This window comes from Rhinolophus hipposideros, assembly GCF_964194185.1.
Source record: "Rhinolophus hipposideros genome assembly, chromosome: 21".
In the NCBI taxonomy this organism is placed as follows: domain Eukaryota; kingdom Metazoa; phylum Chordata; class Mammalia; order Chiroptera; family Rhinolophidae; genus Rhinolophus; species Rhinolophus hipposideros.
In genome coordinates, this window is record NC_138067.1 from 2,983,808 (window position 1) to 3,003,011 (window position 19,204).

The following is a 19,204-nucleotide window of genomic DNA, read 5'->3' on the forward strand; positions in this document are numbered from 1 at the left end:
TGAGAAGTAGCTCAGGCAAGAGGAGCCTATACAGGTTATGACATGTAATAAACATCCCGAACAGAAGTAGGTAAAATCGAAGAAAATCTGAGTCAAATATGAGCAAAGGATTTGAAGACATTTCTCCAAAGCTACACAAATGGCCAGTAAACACATGGGAAGGTGTTCAACATCATTAGTCATGAGGCAAACGCAAATGAAAACACTTCAAGACCCCTAGGATCGGTAAGAAAGAAATGTTGACAATTGTGGGAAAACGGAAACTCATATACTGCTGGTAGGATTGCAAAATGGTACTTTGGGAAGTTCGGCGGTTCTTCAAAAGATTAAACAGTTACCACGTGACCCAGTAATTTCGCGCCTAGGTATATATCCAAAGGAATGGAAAACATGTCCACACAAAAATCACAGCAGCACTATCACCAATAGAAAAGGTAAATGTGCACCAACTGATGGAGTAAACGTATGGTATACATATAGTGAAATGTTACTTGGCAATAAAAATGAAGTCCTGAAACATGCTATCATGAGGATGGACCTTGAACACGTACCTAATGAACACAAAAGGCGACATTACAGTTCCATTTCACACAAAATGTCCAAAATAAGCAAACCCTTGGAAATAGAAACCAGATTAGTGATGGCACAGGGGCCAGGGAAGGGAATTGGGGGTGAGTGCTAGTGGGCCTGGGGTTTCTTTTCTGAGGTGCTGAAAATGTTCTCAATTCGGTGGTGGCAATGGTTGCCAAGCTGAACGTACTGTATTTCCCCCAAAATAAGACTGGGTCTTATATTACTTTTTGCTCTAAAAGGTGCATTAGGGCGTATTTTCTGGGGCTGTCTTATTTTTCCTTGTAGAACAATCTGTATTTATTTAAATACAGTCATGTCATCATCTTCTGGAACATCGTCATAATGTACTAAATGCGTCTGTTTGGCTGAGATCTTAACTGGGGCTTATTTTCAGGGTAGGTCTTACTTTTGGGGAAACATGGTAGTAACCTCCCAACCCAAAATGCACCCGTTTTACAAAAAGTATACTTAACAGTATAGAAGTTATATTACAATCAAGCTGTTATGAAAGGTTCTTTGTGATGGTGCTTGATACTATATATGCTTATTCTCTAGACAGGTGCTCTGCAAAGCGCAACAAGCAGACTGAGTGAAGTAACAATCTCAACAAGGCCTCACTCCCCTTCCATATGGTTTTGCTATAGTAAAAATAAACCTGGGTAGAAGAATGGAAAGAAAGACTACACTGAACAACTCTAATGTTTTATAAACCTTTATTGGAAAGGCTACAAACTTTATATTGCCACTGCATTTCTTGCGCTTCAAGTGGTCGTGGGAAGTAACCTTGAATACAAAACTACTATGCTGTTGAATGTTGCCCAGGTTGGTTTTAAAATATTTTTTGTACAATGGAGGTAGAGTGGATAGGACAGTAATTTAAACCCCATGGGCCTTAATGCCAGGACACCTTTTGTTCCATCCAGGGTCTAGAAGACCTAGAAATAAACTACAGGTATACTAAGGCTTAGGGATGAAATAATACATTTCAACATTTTAGTTTTCAGTTTCCCCCATTTCTTTTACAAATGTAAAATGTACAACTGATGCCTCTTTTCCCTAAAATTAAAGTGTGTTCTGGGAATGAAAAGAAGGTAATAGTCGGAAGATGGAAAGAGCAATACAACATCCTTTTCATAGTAGTTTCACCTGATTTTTCTCATACCATTCTGAGTCTTCCTCTTATAAAACATGAGTAATAATCAACGCTTCCCCGAAACTCAAATATTCAACTTAATGGAGACAGATAATTTTTAACTTAACATTTAATGAAAACAGCATTTTAACAGGTTCTACGCACACATGGTTCTAATATTGATTTACTGTTACCTTATTTTTAAAAAGGGGGCGGTGGGGAGATACAGAGGCTAGGTTACCCTGGCCCGGATGCGAGTTACACAACTCAGATGTCCTCGAGTCTACAAAGCATCAACTGAAACCAATACAGCCTGTTTCTACCAACATATCAAACTTTCTTTTGCCTTTTAAAACTATCAAATGGGCACATGCCTGAGGCGAAAGCTTCAGGCCAATGGGTTTTTAAGGGCTGCTTAAGAACCAGAACTAAGGATACAGCCTCTAGTTCAAAATATGCTCTTCCTTCTAAAAATGTGACACAAAGAATAATTTACACCAACTGCTTTTTATTATTGAGTTTCAAAAACCTTTCACAAGATGTTAAAAAAAAAAAAAAAAAAAAACCCAAAAATCTTTACAACCACAGCTAATGCAGTTTTTTCCATGTTCCCAGTCAGCTCCAAACCCATTGTGTGCAAAGCCCATTTTTCCATGCACCTAAATGATAGATACAGGCTATGAAATTCTTTATTCTATTTGTAGCAGCTTATGCGGGTGCAGCCAAACACAAAGCTTCAGGACAAATTGTACACAAACTTTACAATGTGGGATTTGAATTTAAAATATTAAACAAAAAAACTCTACACAAAACCGATAAAAATTAAGCACAGATGCCAAGACTGAAACTTAAAACCCATGTGTGAAAGGGGGTCTTGTTTCCTTTCAAGTGCTTTATTTTGCTACAGAACAGTCAAAATGAAGATGTAAAGCTTTGTGGTTAGTTTAAATTATACACTCTGGAGATACTATACCAATTTTAAAAGTTACACATAGACCAACAGATGTCCATCAGTTCATCCCAACTGACCCAGACACTCCAGCTGGATCGCTGAAAACAAACCAGGCAAACGTGGAAAGAAAATCCACTTGTGCAATTTGTCTGTAGAGTTTACTGATGGGCACACTGCACCCCCGGCCCATGATGGCTGCTGCTCTCTTCGTCAGAGCTATCATTGTAGGCTTCACGTCGCTGGCCACCTCCTGAGCCCCGGGTGCTATCGAATTCCTGAAGCTCTACCTCCTCTGTGTCTCCAATTATGTTGGGAACTTCTGGTCTAGAGGGCAGAAGATCTTCTAGTTCCTTCATTACAACAGACAAGAACAAGGTTAGTTGCAAGATATCTTCATTAACCTCCCTTTTGATCCCTTTCAAGGTGCGTGCTTCTTTGAGAGTGAAAATAGATGTCTTTGCACTTTAAGCCAGACCACAAACTGATGACCCACAGGCCAAATCTGCAGACATCTTTTGTGCAACCCACATATTGCTTAGAAAAAAACAAAAGCAAAACAAAATTAGTTGCCAATGCTTAAACACTGGAAAATGTTACACCAGACTCTCTTCCTGCATTGAATAACCAGAAGACGCTAAGCTGGGGCTGCCCTCTTCAGGTGAGGAATCGCTCTCCAGGGGGTCCCAACCTCCCACCAGCCCATCACCTCCAATCCGCTTTCTCCTTTACTATTCCTGGCTTGGCCCCAAAAACATTTACACCAGTAATCCTCATTTTATTAACAACCAGGACAGCCCATTAATCACTCAAATACGTAACAAGTAAAATATTAAAAGTTGTGTGATCTAATCTTAGCACCAAAACCAAATGGAAGGTGAAAAGAAACACCTATTATTAAGCCTTAATTCATCTGTTGCTTAAATTTGGAGAACACTTACAGAAAGCTTGTCTGGGTTGATCCAGTTGTTTTCAGGAAACTGCACATCAAACTTTATGTAAAGATCACCTTTTTCAAAGGGATTACGATACTGTGGCATTCCTTCACCGCGAACTACACGGACACATCCTATTATTTGAGTAAGTAATGGGGAAAGCAGTAAGAATTTCATCCAAGAAGAAAGTGCTCCATAACATTAAGAGTCACCTAATCTAAAAAAAATGACAAACTGTAAAAGAACACATGGACTCTTGGATCAGACAAAAATAGCGATTTACCTGGTTCAATCACTTTGCCTGGGGGGTATTTCACCACAATCTGACGACCATCAAGGTGCTTAAATGTGAACTGAAATCCACACAGAGCTTCAACAAGTCCTATCTTATATGTCATGTGCAAATCATTCCCATCTCTCTGGAACACCTACAAATAAAGTGCACAAGAAATATATTTTTTAAAAATGATGGCACCATACTCTGTTGTGCTGTGTTCCTCGAATCAATTTTAAAACTTTAATTCTACCATTCACTGCAGAGGCCAAACTGCCACCGTTCCAAATTCCCTAAATTTATGCAAGGAAATCTAGTAATATGCTAGAATTATGCAAGGAAATCTCAAGTAATATGCTAGAAACTTCTATCGGACAAGCTCTGGAATTGTGAAAATAGCTCATAAGGCATAGCTAAGGCTCCAAAACCAGAACTGGGTCTATTCCGCAGGCCCATTTCCTGATCCTGCCTCTGCGCAAAAAGGTGTAGAAAGCCCAGCGGGGTTCTGTACAACCAGTTCACCCCGGAGTGCTCTCCAGACGTGAGCCTAACAAAGAAGGGTCCAAGTTCAACATAGGAAGTTGAACTAGTAATGCTCAGTCAGTACAGAAGCTTAAATCCCATGCTTCACACATACATAAACGAATTTTATCTCACCTAAAACCCAAAACTTGCTTAGATGAATGTAAATCACACAGAATAAGCCTATGGACTAGGTCACCATAAAGATTATTCAATAAACCTGGACTGCTTCCAAGCTTTCAATGTGTCAGAAAAATGTATCCAATTTCACACATGCCCAGCTTGTAATTTTTATTTAATGGAATTTACAAATAGCTATATACTTAACTTTTAAAATTTAAGATGAAACAAAATTAACTGCAGTGAAACATCACCTCGCCTTTTTTCAATACAAATCTCTCTTGCAAAGAATGCTGGATGGTTCATTCAGAGAGAAGAGGAAAGCTGAAAGATATCCCCTTTTCCTAAATTATCCTCCCAAATTTCCCCACAAAGGAAGGCTACTCTCACACCATTACCTTGACCAGGGCTCCTGGACCGGCCGCCTCAGCAGCACCAGGAAACCTGCATCATCTTTCACCAAATATCCTTTCATTAAATTACAACTATTAGAAGCAGGGAGCAAGAAGGGACACCATGTTCCTGGATAGAAGGGCTCAACGTAAAGTGATTCCAATAAAAAATGGTATCAGAGTTTGTGTGTGTGTGTGTGTGTGTGTGTGTGTAAGGGTGTGTGTGTGGGAGGGGAAGAGGGTGGTTAAGTTAGTCAAGATGACGCCAAACCAAACCAGAGAATAAACAAGCAAGAACACTCAGGGAATTTCTGAAAAACAAGATTAATGGGAGGCACTACCAAGAACCAGACAGTAAACCACTGAAAAGCTATAATAATTTATGAAAACAAGGATGGTGTGTAGTGGGGGTGGGGGACTAGCATCGCCAGACACTGTGGTTCTACGCAGCACAAGTGCACCCAGCTCACCCCACAATCACACACGCACCATGAACGAGGAACACACATGATATCCTCCCCAAACTGAATGTCTTGGCTCAGAACATCTAGACTGTTTCAGATACAGCGTGAACCGTAATCTCATGGCCTCACACTTACTTCAACACCAGTGTTGCGACCAGAGAAAAAAAAAAGCCCTACACAAAGTAACTAGTAGCTTTTTCATGAACTAGTTCAAACTAGTTGAGTTTTCTTCAGAAGGTTCAGAGTATTTTCAGTGGTATAAATTAAACAACTGCCTAAATCTCACCTTGGGGTCAAATTTTACTTGTCATGATAAAACCAAGAAGGAACCTTTGCCTTCTTACTATATGAACGTGCATTCTAACCTTTACCATTTCTACGTTTTACTTTAGATAACCAATGACATCTGCTGTCTGTTGGAAATTCCATGCAATTCCACTGCTGCCAACAATTTTAAGTGACTTACTTCCAAACGCCTCCCACAGCCCCAAGAAAGAAAAGCAGCTTATTCGTTACCTCGTTTGATTCTACACCAGTCTTCTGAGAGAAGACTAGCTTTGTTTTCAGTTAAGCAAGCCAAGCCCAGGGAGGCCAAAACTAGTAAATGAGAGTCAGAACTTAAGTCCCTTGTCTCCACAACCAGTGACCTCTATTTTGCAAATCCCCATTTAATGATACAGCAACATTAAAGACTGAACTTAGTTAGGGGGACAAAGTTTCACCATCAAGTTTGACACGCCCCAAACCCAAAAACATCGTTTCTGCTCTGCTCCAAATAAGCATTACTTCGTAACTTCCTCACGCCAGTCCCGCGGCTGCACTGCCAGACATCAAGTGATAACTGCCCCAGTGACATACCAGTGAGAATACCCACACCCTGTGCCATCTTACAATACAGCTGACTCTAGTCTATGCCCAAGGGGTCTATAAACATCAGTTACTCGGCTGTCTTCCTGCCTTGCATGGTGTCATGCATGGAAGGTAAGATTAAGCAAATGAGGAAATGGCTTAAAACGCCAGTTAATAGAGAATCTTGTAAGAGTTACAAATATTTCAACTTGTAAGACCCCAAGGCAGAATTCTAAAAATTACTCCTCTATTTTTAAGCAATCTAGGAGAACCTTACCATTTGTGAGATTGGCAATATCCACGAAAGGCCAATATCTATATCTATATCTACATAATTTATAGCTCTGCAGAGCAAGGCTAGTTCAGGGGAAAACACAGCCTAGAAGGCATGAACCTAACCAAATTCCCAGAATTGGCCTCTCACTGTGGTTTTGTTCTCTACTGGATTCCTGAAGTGAGTTAAAAAATTTATTTGTAGAAACCACCATCAACTGGGAGAAAACTTGAGTGTAAACTAAAAAGATGGCTGACCTGGAATGTAAAGACTTTCAGAAGAACCTGAATCAATGTGATCAAATTCAAAGCCAGAACCCTGTCAAATGCTTCCATATTCAAGAATGTGGGTGAGTACCACAGGGATGTTTCTCGACTAGCTCGATACATTCTCCCTGAGTAAAGGTCTACAGTATACCATATACAGCACATTAACTAACACAGGTACAATGGTATAATCAAAAAACAAACACCAGACCACATCGTTGGGCTAGTCAATTATGTCTCCCTCGTAGGTAACAGATACCATACAGATTCAACCAGAAATCCAAAAACGGAAACATTTTGAAACTTCAGAACCTTTTCTTTCAAGAACAGCTCGCCTGGATACCCAGTATGTAAAACAAACCAACAGCAGCACTGAGGCCTGAAGCCTTATCCACTCCCCACCCATCAAAGGCGTTTCCCAGTGAAAAGTAAGCCACCTTAGATCACCTGGTCCAGTGCCCTTGTTTTCATAAACAAGGAAATGGGGTACAGAGACATCAGGGTTACATAAGGTCACCGTGCTGGCCAATGGCCAAGCTGGGACCGAATGTGACTCCCACAGCGCGTCTCACTGCACCTGCCTTGCTGATCTATGAACAAGTCAACTCTCAGGCACTCAGCCGCCCTCTCCACAACTTCGGCCTGTGTTCAGGGTTGCTCCAGAGAACCCAAACAGGTCTAACCTGTATCTCACACACAAGACACATTTCTGAATAAAACAAACAAAAAGGAAATTACCTCGTGTTCTTTCTCCTGTAGCAAAAGAACAATGTCTCCAGGTTCCACTCCGGGGGCCTGGTCTGCTTCCCCTGTGAATGTGATTCTCTGTCCATGTTTCATGCCTTTGTCCACGTGGACTTCCAGAATCTTGACCTCTTTGATCACCTTCTTCCCTTCACATTTTTTACAGCGGTCCTTTTCATTAATTACCTCTCCTGCAAAGAGAGGTCATTCAAACTTCCAGCAACAGTGCTATACTGCACTCTAGGTAAGGCAGGTCTTGGTAATGCCTTTATTCATTAAATACATTTTCTGAACTTCCTTTAATTGCTACCCAAAGTTTAAAGCATCATTCCTGACAACAAAAACTCACATCTTACTGCTACCCAGTCTCCTCTATTTCAGAGTATAATATACCTTAAAATACTTTCTTGACTCCTGACTCTACTTCCTAAAGTTAAAGCCTAATAAGGATCAATGAAACAATGGGCGGTCAGATGCTGGAGCTTCTACAAACGCGTCTTCATATTTTGTTTTCAGTCTTAGTTTCATGTAAGTTTAACAATGAACACAGAACTCAAAATTTTAAATATCCTTTACGGCTGTTTTCTACGATGTATAGTTGGTACTGGATTTTATTTATTTCATACACTAAAACCTGCTCAGGTGACCTCTTACGGATCTCCCCTTTATTGAGGTACACGATCCCTGAGAATTTCCAAAACCAATTAGAGATGGTTGAATTTAACTGGCACTGGCACCTCTCCACACCATGTTTAGGACAACACAGTTTCTTTTCTAGGTATTCTTCTGAAATATTTGACAGTATATAATAAAGTAAAATTAAAGTTGTACATAGCAGATTGTGAAAAAATTGCATACATTTCTAACCGCTGACTATTCATACACTTTGATGCTTAGATGACGTGTATAATTAATGACTTCAGGGACTGTTTCTAGAACGCTGACTTTGCAAAGTATGTTCTGAAAAATGCCAGTTCCTAAAACTTGTACATGGAAGGTTTTCTTTCAACTTGGGTTTGACAGCAGCAGTTGTCAGCAACTGCAATAACATACAATGCACTGAAATTCTCTAGGAGGGGAATATAACACTAAGCTTCTCCCAATTATCTCGTCACTTCCAGAAGCAACTTAGTAAAGGATCTTCTAAAACTGTGCTGTCCAATATGGTGGCCACTAGCCATACGTGGCTAAGTTCAAATCAATTAAAATGAAAAGTTGAGCTCCTCAGTCACGCTAGCCACATTCCCAGTACTCAGCAGCCACAGGAGGCTAGTGGCTACCGCACTAGATGCTGCATACAGAGAACACTTCCATCATCTCAGAAAAATGCCTTTGGATACCACTGCTCTAGAACATGGGCTGGCAAATGAAGGCTCACTACCCGACTGGGCACGTCCACGTTTAACTGGAAGACACTTGTGCCCATTTGTTTCCATACTACCTGTGGCTATAAAAGCGCAGAGGGGCAGAGGTGAGCAGCAGTTTCAGAAACAATTCAGCGCATAAAGCTTAAAACATTGACTTTCGTGAGAAGAGCTTCAATCTTAGTATCTGGCCTCAAAAGCTAACTAAAGCTTACAGTTAAATCCCCCAACTTTACCAGAATGGTAACTAAACAATTTTCTTTTCCCTCTTTATCAAATATCACCTTTTAAACATAAAAGGACAACACACTGCCCATCTTTTTGGAATTTAGGAAAGAGGAACATTTCACTGAACATAATAGTTACTGTTTTATCTGTGTTCACTGGGCCTCTAGATGATGGAATAATTATTTTCACATTTTTCTTTTAGAACTCTGTCTGTATGAGACAAATACAAACATGCGTTAAAAAAGAAAAACTGTAAGCCTCTTCCATTTCTGTATTCCCAACCATTCCAACTAAAAGCAGAGGGGTCCGGGCACGTGTACCTTCTCCGTTACAGTCGGAACAGACAGACTGCATCTGCTGTACCATCCCCGGAGCCAGCTGTCTGATCATGATGCGAACACCTCGACCCCGACAGGCACTACACTTCTGCACGGCTCCAGACTTTCCTCCTTGGCTACAGCAAGCAAAAGAACCAATTAGATGTTTGCCCAGAGACCATTCCAGTAGGTCATGACAAATAGGAACTGTGCTTTTCACCTTCAACTGTGCTCTTCAACCCCCAATGACTGATACTTAAACTGCCATTCAGAAGTATCAGAAAATGTTCTGTGTTGGGTCGTTTTAAATCATGAACAATTTTTATATGGAATAGACTCAATGTACCACTGAAAGAATAGATTAAATTTATTTCAGGGACAAGAACACACACTTACCCACTGCATGCACTACAGAGTACATTCTTGCTAAGTTGTAGTTTGGTTGTCTTGCCATTATACAGATCTTCTAAAGATACTCTGGGGAGAAAAGAATTAGGTTCAATCGAATTTGCCAAGTTCTCTTAAATACAAGATATAAATGACAGCTGGTACAGTGAATTCCACTACAACCTTTTAAAACGAAGACTTCAAAAACACATTAAGTCATCTGACTGAGATTTTATTTTATGGCTCCAATTAGCAGGCAGATTTTATGATTCTGGACAGTACATATCGTGTCCAAAGCCAGAACCTATAGGATGAGGCCAACAGTCTGCAGCGTTGCCTTTTCTGATAAAGCTGGTAACTAACTGCTTAAACCCAAAGCACCACAACCTTTTTCTGGCCTCAGGCAGGAGACCTCCACCTAATCTAAGCCTCTGAAGAAGGTACAATTATTCTCCCCCTTTTACAAGACAAAATCAAGGCAGAGAGGTTCAGTGATCTGCCCAAGATCCCAGACTGCCTACCTCTAGTGTCCACGCTCTATTACAAGGCTCTCATCCCTCCAAAAACAATTTACAAAGGCTACAAAGTCATATTACAACCTATGGGAGGCACTCAGATTGCATGTCTCAAAAAAAAAAAAAAAGTGGCCTTATCTACAGCGTGACAAAGGAAAAGGTTTTCATCAGAGGAAAAAAAGAACAGCTTTTCAACAGAGAGCCTACAAGTGTTAAACCACTGAAGAACCCAGTGAGTTATACGTACTACTGTGTATTTCAACAACTTTTATCAGGTTTTCAAAGAGCTCTACAACCCAAAACAGGTTGATTTTAAAAAATCTATTAAAAAATACCACTGCTAAAACCCAACTCGCCTTTATTCATACAGCATATGTGAATTACAGGACCACTCCTTTCCAAACTAACCTAACAAACAAACAAAAAACAAACCTATGTATATCAGAAGTCTCAAGACTACTCTTCATTTAGGATCTGGCAATGATGCATTTAGTCTGGTCTTACCCTTCTCATTGTGTTTTTAAATCTCCTTTACTAGTACATGTTTACTTTAAAATAGAGGAACAAAAAATAGTTGGGAGTATTCTGCAAAGCACCTATCCTATTTTGTGGCATTTGAATTTTCTCAAAATTTTTATCTTAAGCTAAGACTATATACATTCTAGGCAGTATAAGAATAAAACACTTATGGACAAAACACTACCAGCACTTCCAAATACTGACACTTCTACAGCTTAACCTCAGACAAAAGCACTTGGTTGCACCTGTGTTTTTGTACTTCATAAGACCTTTCACCAATGGTTTACAGAAAACGAATAGGTAGGTCTTTTCCCCTGATGTATTAAATTTCAATTAGTAAGCAAAACCACTATTTAAGAGGCCAGAAAAATCCTCACTTCAACAAACATGGCCAAGGAAGGAAAAATGTGGGTAATGGTCTGGTAAAGCTGGCACCCTTCCCCAGTGGGACTAAACTGGCTCAGTCCTCTACAGTACAATTTAACTGTATCTATCGGCCTCAAAACACGGATGCCTTCCTGGGAATCTGTGCCAAGCAGAGACAAAGCTGTATATAAAGATACTCACAGCAGCACTATTTATTACAGAGAAAAACTGGCAACATCCTATAGAAAAGGCGAATGATTAAATAAATCATGGAATGGAATATTATAAAGTCACACAAAATGAAACATTGTCCTAATAGGGAAATTTAAAATAATGTTAAAAGAAAACAGTAGGGAATAAAACTGCATTTACTGTAAAGTATGAAAAAATTTTTATGGAGAAGATGAAGAACCGTAAGATACAATAAACACTCTCTTCATCCTATTTACTTTTTAGACCATTTCTATATCAAAGAAGAATCTAAAAGAACTAATCCATACTGCCTATTATTGAGATGATATCCAAATGATAATTTATTTCTGAGGGTTAATTCTTTTAAAATACAAACACATTTAAGAATAAGACTCAAACAATGTAACAGATTACACTTTACTTCCTCTAATCTACTCAAATGTATAAATTATACAACATGAATTACAAATGAACACTTGAAATTCAGTCTCTGGCATTTACTAGTAAAATCATTATTGGTTAACGAATAAATTGACAGGATAGAAGACCTCACAATTTTGCAAAGTAAAATAGCTATTTTCATATTGTAGAGGGCTCATGGATTCCCAGTCTAAGATCAAGGTCAGACACTATTCGTATGTTGGCAGGTTAATGTCAGGCTTGAAGCCAGCAAGATCCATGGAAACCAATTTAGAAGAGTTCACACTGAGGATCAAGTAATGAGTGACTACAACATGTAAATAAACTAGCCAGATAGTCACTCACTGTTTAAGTTTTTAAATAAAAGCTAATTTGAAAGATTTAAATACGTCAAAGAAGAGAATCTTCATAATTAAAAATTTAAACCATATAGTAACAAGCACCACCAGAAGCATAAAACAAACAACCTTCCTACTCAGTAAAAACACCAACCACCATCAAGATTTGTAGCAAAATGCAAACACCCAGGTTATCAAATTCAAATGAGGACAGTAAAGCAAATGGAAGATTTTATTTTCTGATGAAGGACAGAACATTTTTGGATACCTTTTCTCTTACTACTGAGGATTACTACTTGAAAACAAAAGCACTTAGTTGTTTTTTTTTTTAAAGAAAAAAAGATATTCACTTGAGTGGATGCATCATGTCTTCTCCTCTTCTTCTGCCATTTCGACTTCTACTCTGATTGCCCATGAAGCCGAACAATCCCCCACCAAAAATGTGAGAGAAAATGTCATCCATGCCACCTCCTCCGCCGCTGCCTTCCCGAAGACCTTGTTCGCCATATCTGTCATATAACTCCCGCTTCTCAGGATTTGATAGGACTTCATATGCAAAACTGATTTCTTTGAACTGTAAGGAGAAAGGAACATCAATTGGATTTTCAAATAGAAGGGTGGGGAAAGGAAGTCAGGGTCTACTTAATAGTAAAAGCTACAAGTAGCCTTTGGTTCCATTCCAATCCTACTTATCACCCACCGCTACCCAGAACGTTAGCATTCCTGCTACAAAAACAATCCTCTTAACACAAAAACTTGGCTCTGTGGGCATAAACGGACTTTTCTTACAACATTCCTTTTTTTCAAAGAGGGCAACTTAAGTTTAAAACTGAAACGTCAAGGGGAAAAAGTCTCAGACAACTTACTTTGTCACCGGCGTTTGGATTCTTATCGGGATGGTATTCCTTGGCTAACTTTCTGTAGGCCTTCAATAAAGGACAGAAAAAGTTACATACAAAGAGCCATTTAAAGACTTACAAGCACTAACCCAATATTCTGAGAAGCAACGTCGTGAAACCCTAACGTTCCAGAGAGTCTCTCTTAGTCACTGGGATTACTGGCATTTCCCGTCTTAAAACTGTTCGCTAACCAAGCCACAGCAGTAACACCTGAAAACAGGTTATACAGACCCGGATACAAACAACCAAACCGCACAGAGAAGAACAAAGCATTAATAAATTCCAACTTCTGCTACTGCCACACGTCTCTGAGGGCCAGTAACGACATCAAGACTCTGTGCTCGCCAAGCTTTGCAAACTGCCGGACATCGGCACTAGAAGTTAAGCCAAGGCAGAACCCTGCTCGGGAGGCTCCTCCACGGGCGCACGAGGAAAAGCCCCGGGAGGCCCCCGGTCACGTGGTTCTCACCCAGGGGCGGCTTGGGGGTCCTCGGGGTGGGAGCGACCGCACCGCAGACGCGGCGAGCCCGCAGCGCCCAGGGGCCGCGGCACGTAAGCCTCCGCGCGGACACACGCGTTACATAACAGCGGCACTTCCGGCACGGCAACCGGAAGTGCCTTCTCCCCGAGCGCCCCGGGCCCCTGCCCAGGGGGCACGCGTGGTCCCCGCCCGCGACCCGGAACCTCCGAGCCCCGGACGTGCGCGGGGCGCCACCAAACGCCTCGGCTCTGCACCGAGAGGCCAGGCTCGCGGCGCCGCGCGGAGCGGCGGGCGGCCTCCCGCGGATCTCCACTCGGTGTCCACCCAGGTGCTCGGCCGGGGCCCACGGCCTCTTCCCGGGGCGCGGACGGCCCGCGCGGGGCCTGCCCGCAGAACAAAGCGCCCGCCGCGGCCCCGCGCCCACGCGCGCGGAGGAGGCGGGGCGGCGCGGCGCGGACGGCGGGTCTCCGGGCCCGGGATGCGCGGCGCCCGGCCCGTCCTCCCGGGGTGACCCCGGCGCGGGGACGCCGGCGGCGGCTGCGGAGGGGACGGAGCGTCCCCGCGTGTGTGCGCAGCGCCGGCTTTTATCTGCTGCATCCGAGGCCGGGCGGGGCCGGCGGCCCAAGGTCAGCCGCGGCCGGAGAGCGCGACCCGCCGCCGGCCGCTCCCGCCGCGCCGCCCCCAGCCCGGGCCCCAGGCGGCCGGCTCGCGAGGCGCCGGGGAGCGCGGCCTGGCCGCCCCCGCCGCGCAGGCCCGCGCCCCTCACGCCCTGCCCGCCCGGCTCGCTCCCCGCACCTTCTTCAGCTCGTTCTCGCTGGCGCCGGGCGGGACGCCCAGGATGTCGTACAGCTTCGTGTCGACCACGTTCGCCATGGCGAGCGGCCGGGCAGCGCTCAGGCAGGACGGCGGCGGGGCGGACGGAGCGCAGCTCAGCGGCGGCGGCTGCAGCGCAGGCCGAGGAGACAACGAGAGGGAGGCGGGGGCGGAGCTAAACTTTGACCCCGCGCACGTGCGCCGTGACGTCGCCGTGCGGAGCGCGGCCCCCGGAGCGCCGCCGGGGGTCACGGGGGGCCGCGGAGCCCGCGGGGGCTGCCGGCTTCTCCTCCTCGTGGGAATGGGGGGGAGTGCGCGGCGCTCCGGGGACTCAGCTCGCTCCGAACGGCGTGAACGGGGGCCGCGTCCCCGTCAGCTCCGCGGCCGGCGGCGGAAAACGGCCCGGGCTCCCGCGGGAGCCCAGACGCCGCCGCCCGGGGACCCTGCGACTCGGGTTCCCTCGGGCTGACGCTGAACGGCAGCACCTGAGGGGGTGTGTGTGTCGTGTGCCTCTCACGACACGGAGTTCCCAAACATGCACGCAAAGTAGTGAGTTACAGCCAGGAGCGCGGCAGCCGCAGGCCACCAGGTGTGTCGCCGGCCCCGGACTCCCGGCCCGCCAGCGTGTTAAGGAATCATTTCGGTTCACGAACAACGCAAGTCCGCGTAGCTAATAGACGCCGTTGTAAAGCACGACCACATCGTCGCACTTAACGAGGGATCCTGTAATTCCTAGTCCGCCTTGAGAGCGCCACACGTGTCCCGCGACTGTGCTCGCGCGACGGCTCGTGGCATCTCGGCCCCAGCGTGGGTCTGCCGCGGTCCCCGGACCCCGCGTCCACGGCTCCGCCTCCAGAGCCTGCACCCCGGCCTCCAGAGCTGCACCCCGGCTTCCAGAGCCTGCACCCCACCTCCAGAGCTGCACCCCCGCCTCCAGAGCCTGCACCCCGCCTCCAGAGCTGCACCCCGGCTTCCAGAGCCTGCACCCCACCTCCAGAGCTGCACCCCCGCCTCCAGAGCCTGCACCCCGCCTCCAGAGCTGCACCCCGGCCTCCAGAGCCTGCACCCCGCCTCCAGAGCTGCACCCCCTCCTCCAGAGCCTGCACCCCGCCTCCAGAGACTGCACCCCGGCATCCAGAGCCTGCACCCCGCCTCCAGAGCCTGCACCCCGGCTTCCAGAGCCAGCACCCCGCCTCCAGAGCTGCACCCCCGCCTCCAGAGCCTGCACCCCGCCTCCAGAGCCTGCACCCCGGCCTCCAGAGCCTGCACCCCGGCCTCCAGAGCCTGCACCCCGCCTCCAGAGCCTGCACCCCGGCCTCCAGAGCCTGCACCCCGCCTCCAGAGCTGCACCCCGGCCTCCAGAGCCTGCACCCCGCCTCCAGAGCCTGCACCCCGCCTCCAGAGCCTGCACCCCGCCTCCAGAGCCTGCACCCGCCTCCAGAGCCTGCACCCCGGCCTCCAGAGCCTGCACCCCGCCTCCAGAGCCTGCACCCGTCTCCAGAGCCTGCACCCCGGCCTCCAGAGCCTGTACCCCGGCCTCCAGAGCCTGCACCCCGCCTCCAGAGCCTGCACCCTGCCTCCAGAGCCTGCACCCCGCCTCCAGAGCCTGCACCCCGGCCTCCAGAGCCTGCACCCCGGCCTCCAGAGCCTGCACCCGGCCTCCAGCGGGCGTCTAGGTGGCGCGCTGAGGCGGGCGGACAGTCACGGCTGGGGGCCCACTGCCACCCCCTGACCTCGAGGTGTTTGCTGCACGCCTCCCACGCGGCTCCCACGAGAGGCCGCCTGGACTGCGGGAGGTACTGTTACAAAATGAGCCTGCCTTCCACCAGCTAACGACGTACAGACACAGAAAAACAAGGGGATCTGGTCGGAACCGAGGTAGAGACTCCGGCAGAAGCATCTCAGGATAACCGCGCGTCTCGGGAATCGAGACCTAGTAGCCGAGGCCCTGCTCCCCTGCCGGGGGTTGGAGATTTACCCTGAAGGCCGGGGGAGAAGTTCACGCGAACGTGCCCTCGCGGCTCCTTCCACCTGCCTCCCCGTTCCCTCCAATCCTATCCCTTCGCTCCTCCCTCTGTGCCCGCTTCCTGCACCCCGGAGCCTGGTGAACACGGCTGTCCCGTTTGCGATTCCACTGCCTTTGGCGTCTGCCTTTGGTAGAAAGGTCTGATTGGAATGGTATTTTGCTGTGAGTCTGAACTCCATTAACAGGCTGTAGGTTTCCGAGGGGAAATTCAGTGCCGCACGTGGTTTTGAATGCATTACAGGCCTCGATAATTTCAATTTCCCCACTTCCTTTTCATGTTTAAAGACGTTCATCAGAGGCAACATAAAATGGTGCAGTCAGATTGTATGGGTGGGTAGCCTGGCCCTGCGGTTGATTAGCAATGTGAGTTTGAGCAACTTACTTTTCTGAGTCTCTTTCCTCATGTGTAAAATGGGATTTAATAAAATGGATATCATTAGCTTGTTTAGAGAATTAAAGAGTCAATACAGAGTACAGGAGGGAAAACTAAGTAAGTGTTAGCAATTGTTTTTTGCCCATTCGCGTATAGGCTGTTTCCACATCTCTACTCATCGTCTTTATTCATTTAAGTTACTGGCTTCCCCAGCCGGAGTCCCCAATTTCCTCAATGGCCCTTGTGGACGGACAGCCCCTCCGTCCTTTTTTGTGGTCTCTCCTCTGCAGATCTCCCTGCCTGCCAATTACTGTATCCTCTTCATCAGTTCCTGCTCCACATGCAAATAGGAACTGGAAACTGTCTTTATTGCAACATTCATATAGTTTATCTTATTTTCATCCTGCCCATAAAGAGCAAAAGGAGCTGGACTTTTCTATTTGTTTCAGTTTTACTCAATTTTTTTTTTTTTGGCAAGGGGAAAAAAACCTTCACGTGGTTCAATTTTAGCTTCTGATATTCTAGTGAAGAGTAGCTGTGTAAATTCCCTCCTTAGCTCTAAGTGATTTTTTTACCTGACTCTAAACCAGTCACCAGAGTTCATATTTGTATTCTGTTTTCATTTATTTACAATATTTTCTCCATTTCCGAGTGTTAATCATAATCAGCATTCTTATTGGCTAATTTTGCAGGTCAACAGGTTATTTCAGAACAGTTCTGTGTGTTTCACTCTGACACATGCTCTTTCCTCCTGGTCATCACGTGTGTCAGCGTGAGCACTGTAACATTTTAGTCCCTGATTTTGTGTTTTTAAGGTCACTCCAGATTTAGCTAATGCCATGAAGGGAACAAGACCTTTATCTCCTTTCATGTCTCAGGCCCCAGAAAATGCTGAGTCACAGTGCATATGAGGGCTGCCCTCACTAGGCCAACAACTTCAAGTTCCAGGCTAGAGTGATTTCAGACTTCGGGGGGGCTCACATTGTTGTTCAATTCCTTTTTTAAAATGTGGTGGTCTTGTGTAACTGTGGGGTTGGGGTGGAGAGGGAGTGTATGAAGTGCAGTGTTTTTAAGGACATTCATACTGTTCACAACTAACTGAATATAGAACCACGTAATCCCTTATGTAGACAGCCCTGTCCATATGATTCAGGCAGGTCCGACAGTAGTTTTGCTTCCTCCTTTTTATATAAGTAGTCTGGAATGTACAGAGCAGGTGATACCAGTTAAAACACTTAAAAGTATAAATAGATTAGAGGTGCTTATTAGCTATCCAAGGAGAAATGTTGAGTAAGGAGTTGAGTTTCTAAGAATGGAGTTGGAAGGGGGGCAGTCCCCTGGAAGTGTAAATTTGGGATACTCCCCCCCAACATATTGATGGTGCACATAGAGATAAGACTGGGTAAATTCACCTAAGATACTTCACTCGATAACTACACATTAGAACCCCTGGAGGAACTTTTTACAAATTCCAATGCCAGGGCCTTTCCTCCCAGAGGTCCTGATTGGCTTGATCAGAAGTAGGGCAGGGCACTGTATTTTTTAAAACAGTCTAAGGTGATTCTATATTTGAAGACTTAGACTGTTTACACTTTTTAAAAACATTGATGCTCCTTCCACCATGCTTCTATGAATAGCCTTGTAGCCTATTCTGTATTTTTTTTAGTTGCTTCCGTAGGATACACTTCTTTAATAGAATATTGTTATTTCCATAGGATACATTTCTAGAATATTGTTCAATATTAATATTTTTATTTTGTCAATTTCACACATGAAGAACAGATGATTTTGGTCTGGCATGTAATCCTTAAAATAGTCTAAAGTTATGAAATTACTTAATAAAATTTTCACACCTTAACTGTTAGAACAATTATTATTGTACAATTGATAACAGATTAGGAAAATCATCCAAAATCTGTAGTGACATTTGTCAAGTCTTTCTCTGAGACATAGTGCCAAGAGGTCTCAACCTACTTTAATCAGAAAAAAAGAAATAGCTAAGACAGAGCAAAAAAAAAAAAGAATAGAATAGAGAAAGCTCATTCAATTCTGATTTAGTTATCAAGGTAGTCACAATTTGGGATTCCATTTAATTTTCTTATCAGTTGCTTTCTTTCTCAGTGAATTTCATTAGGTTAAAACAAATCAGTATCAAAGACACAGAAAATTCTGGTAAATAAGGACCAAGGAAACGAACTAGGAAGCTCAGGATCCAGGAGAAAGAGAAGTAAAGGTAGACATCGTGGACTAAGCTGGCAACAATAAAAGTGGACAGGAGTGAATGGATTTGGTATAGATTTTAGAAGGGAAGCCTGTGATGGGTGATCCCCATTTCTGTTCCCAGATTTCTCCCGCCTACATTCCTAAAATCATAAAGCTTTTACATTCCAGTCCCCAGACTACATTACCTACTACACCGCCTTGCATTGTCAATTTGTTGACCCCTAGGGTAATTCCCCCTTATTTCTAAAA

At 44.9% G+C, this 19,204-nt stretch overlaps 1 protein-coding gene across 1 annotated transcript; it reads right to left on the reverse strand.

The window, feature by feature from the left end:
- Positions 1-1,271: 1,271 nt before the first annotated feature.
- DNAJA2 (DnaJ heat shock protein family (Hsp40) member A2) lies at positions 1,272-14,806 on the reverse strand. Its single transcript, XM_081032374.1, has 9 exons — positions 14,316-14,806; positions 13,007-13,066; positions 12,491-12,714; positions 9,800-9,880; positions 9,407-9,540; positions 7,489-7,685; positions 3,873-4,017; positions 3,596-3,723; positions 1,272-3,007 (listed from the first exon to the last, which is right to left on the reverse strand). The coding sequence occupies exons 1-9, from the start codon at positions 14,391-14,393 to the stop codon at positions 2,816-2,818; spliced, it is 1,239 nt and encodes a 412-aa protein (XP_080888500.1). The 5' UTR covers positions 14,394-14,806; the 3' UTR covers positions 1,272-2,815.
- Positions 14,807-19,204: the final 4,398 nt, after the last annotated feature.

Excerpts from the sequence above, each read along its gene's own strand:
- DNAJA2 (XM_081032374.1), bottom strand. The coding sequence starts at position 14,393 with ATGGCGAACGTGGTCGACACGAAGCTGTACGACATCCTGGGCGTCCCG. Across the intron at positions 12,715-13,006 it reads ATCCAAACGCCGGTGACAAA|TTCAAAGAAATCAGTTTTGC; the intron begins GTAAGTTGTCTG and ends TTCTCCTTACAG. Across the intron at positions 9,541-9,799 it reads CTCTGTAGTGCATGCAGTGG|CCAAGGAGGAAAGTCTGGAG; the intron begins GTAAGTGTGTGT and ends TGCTTGCTGTAG.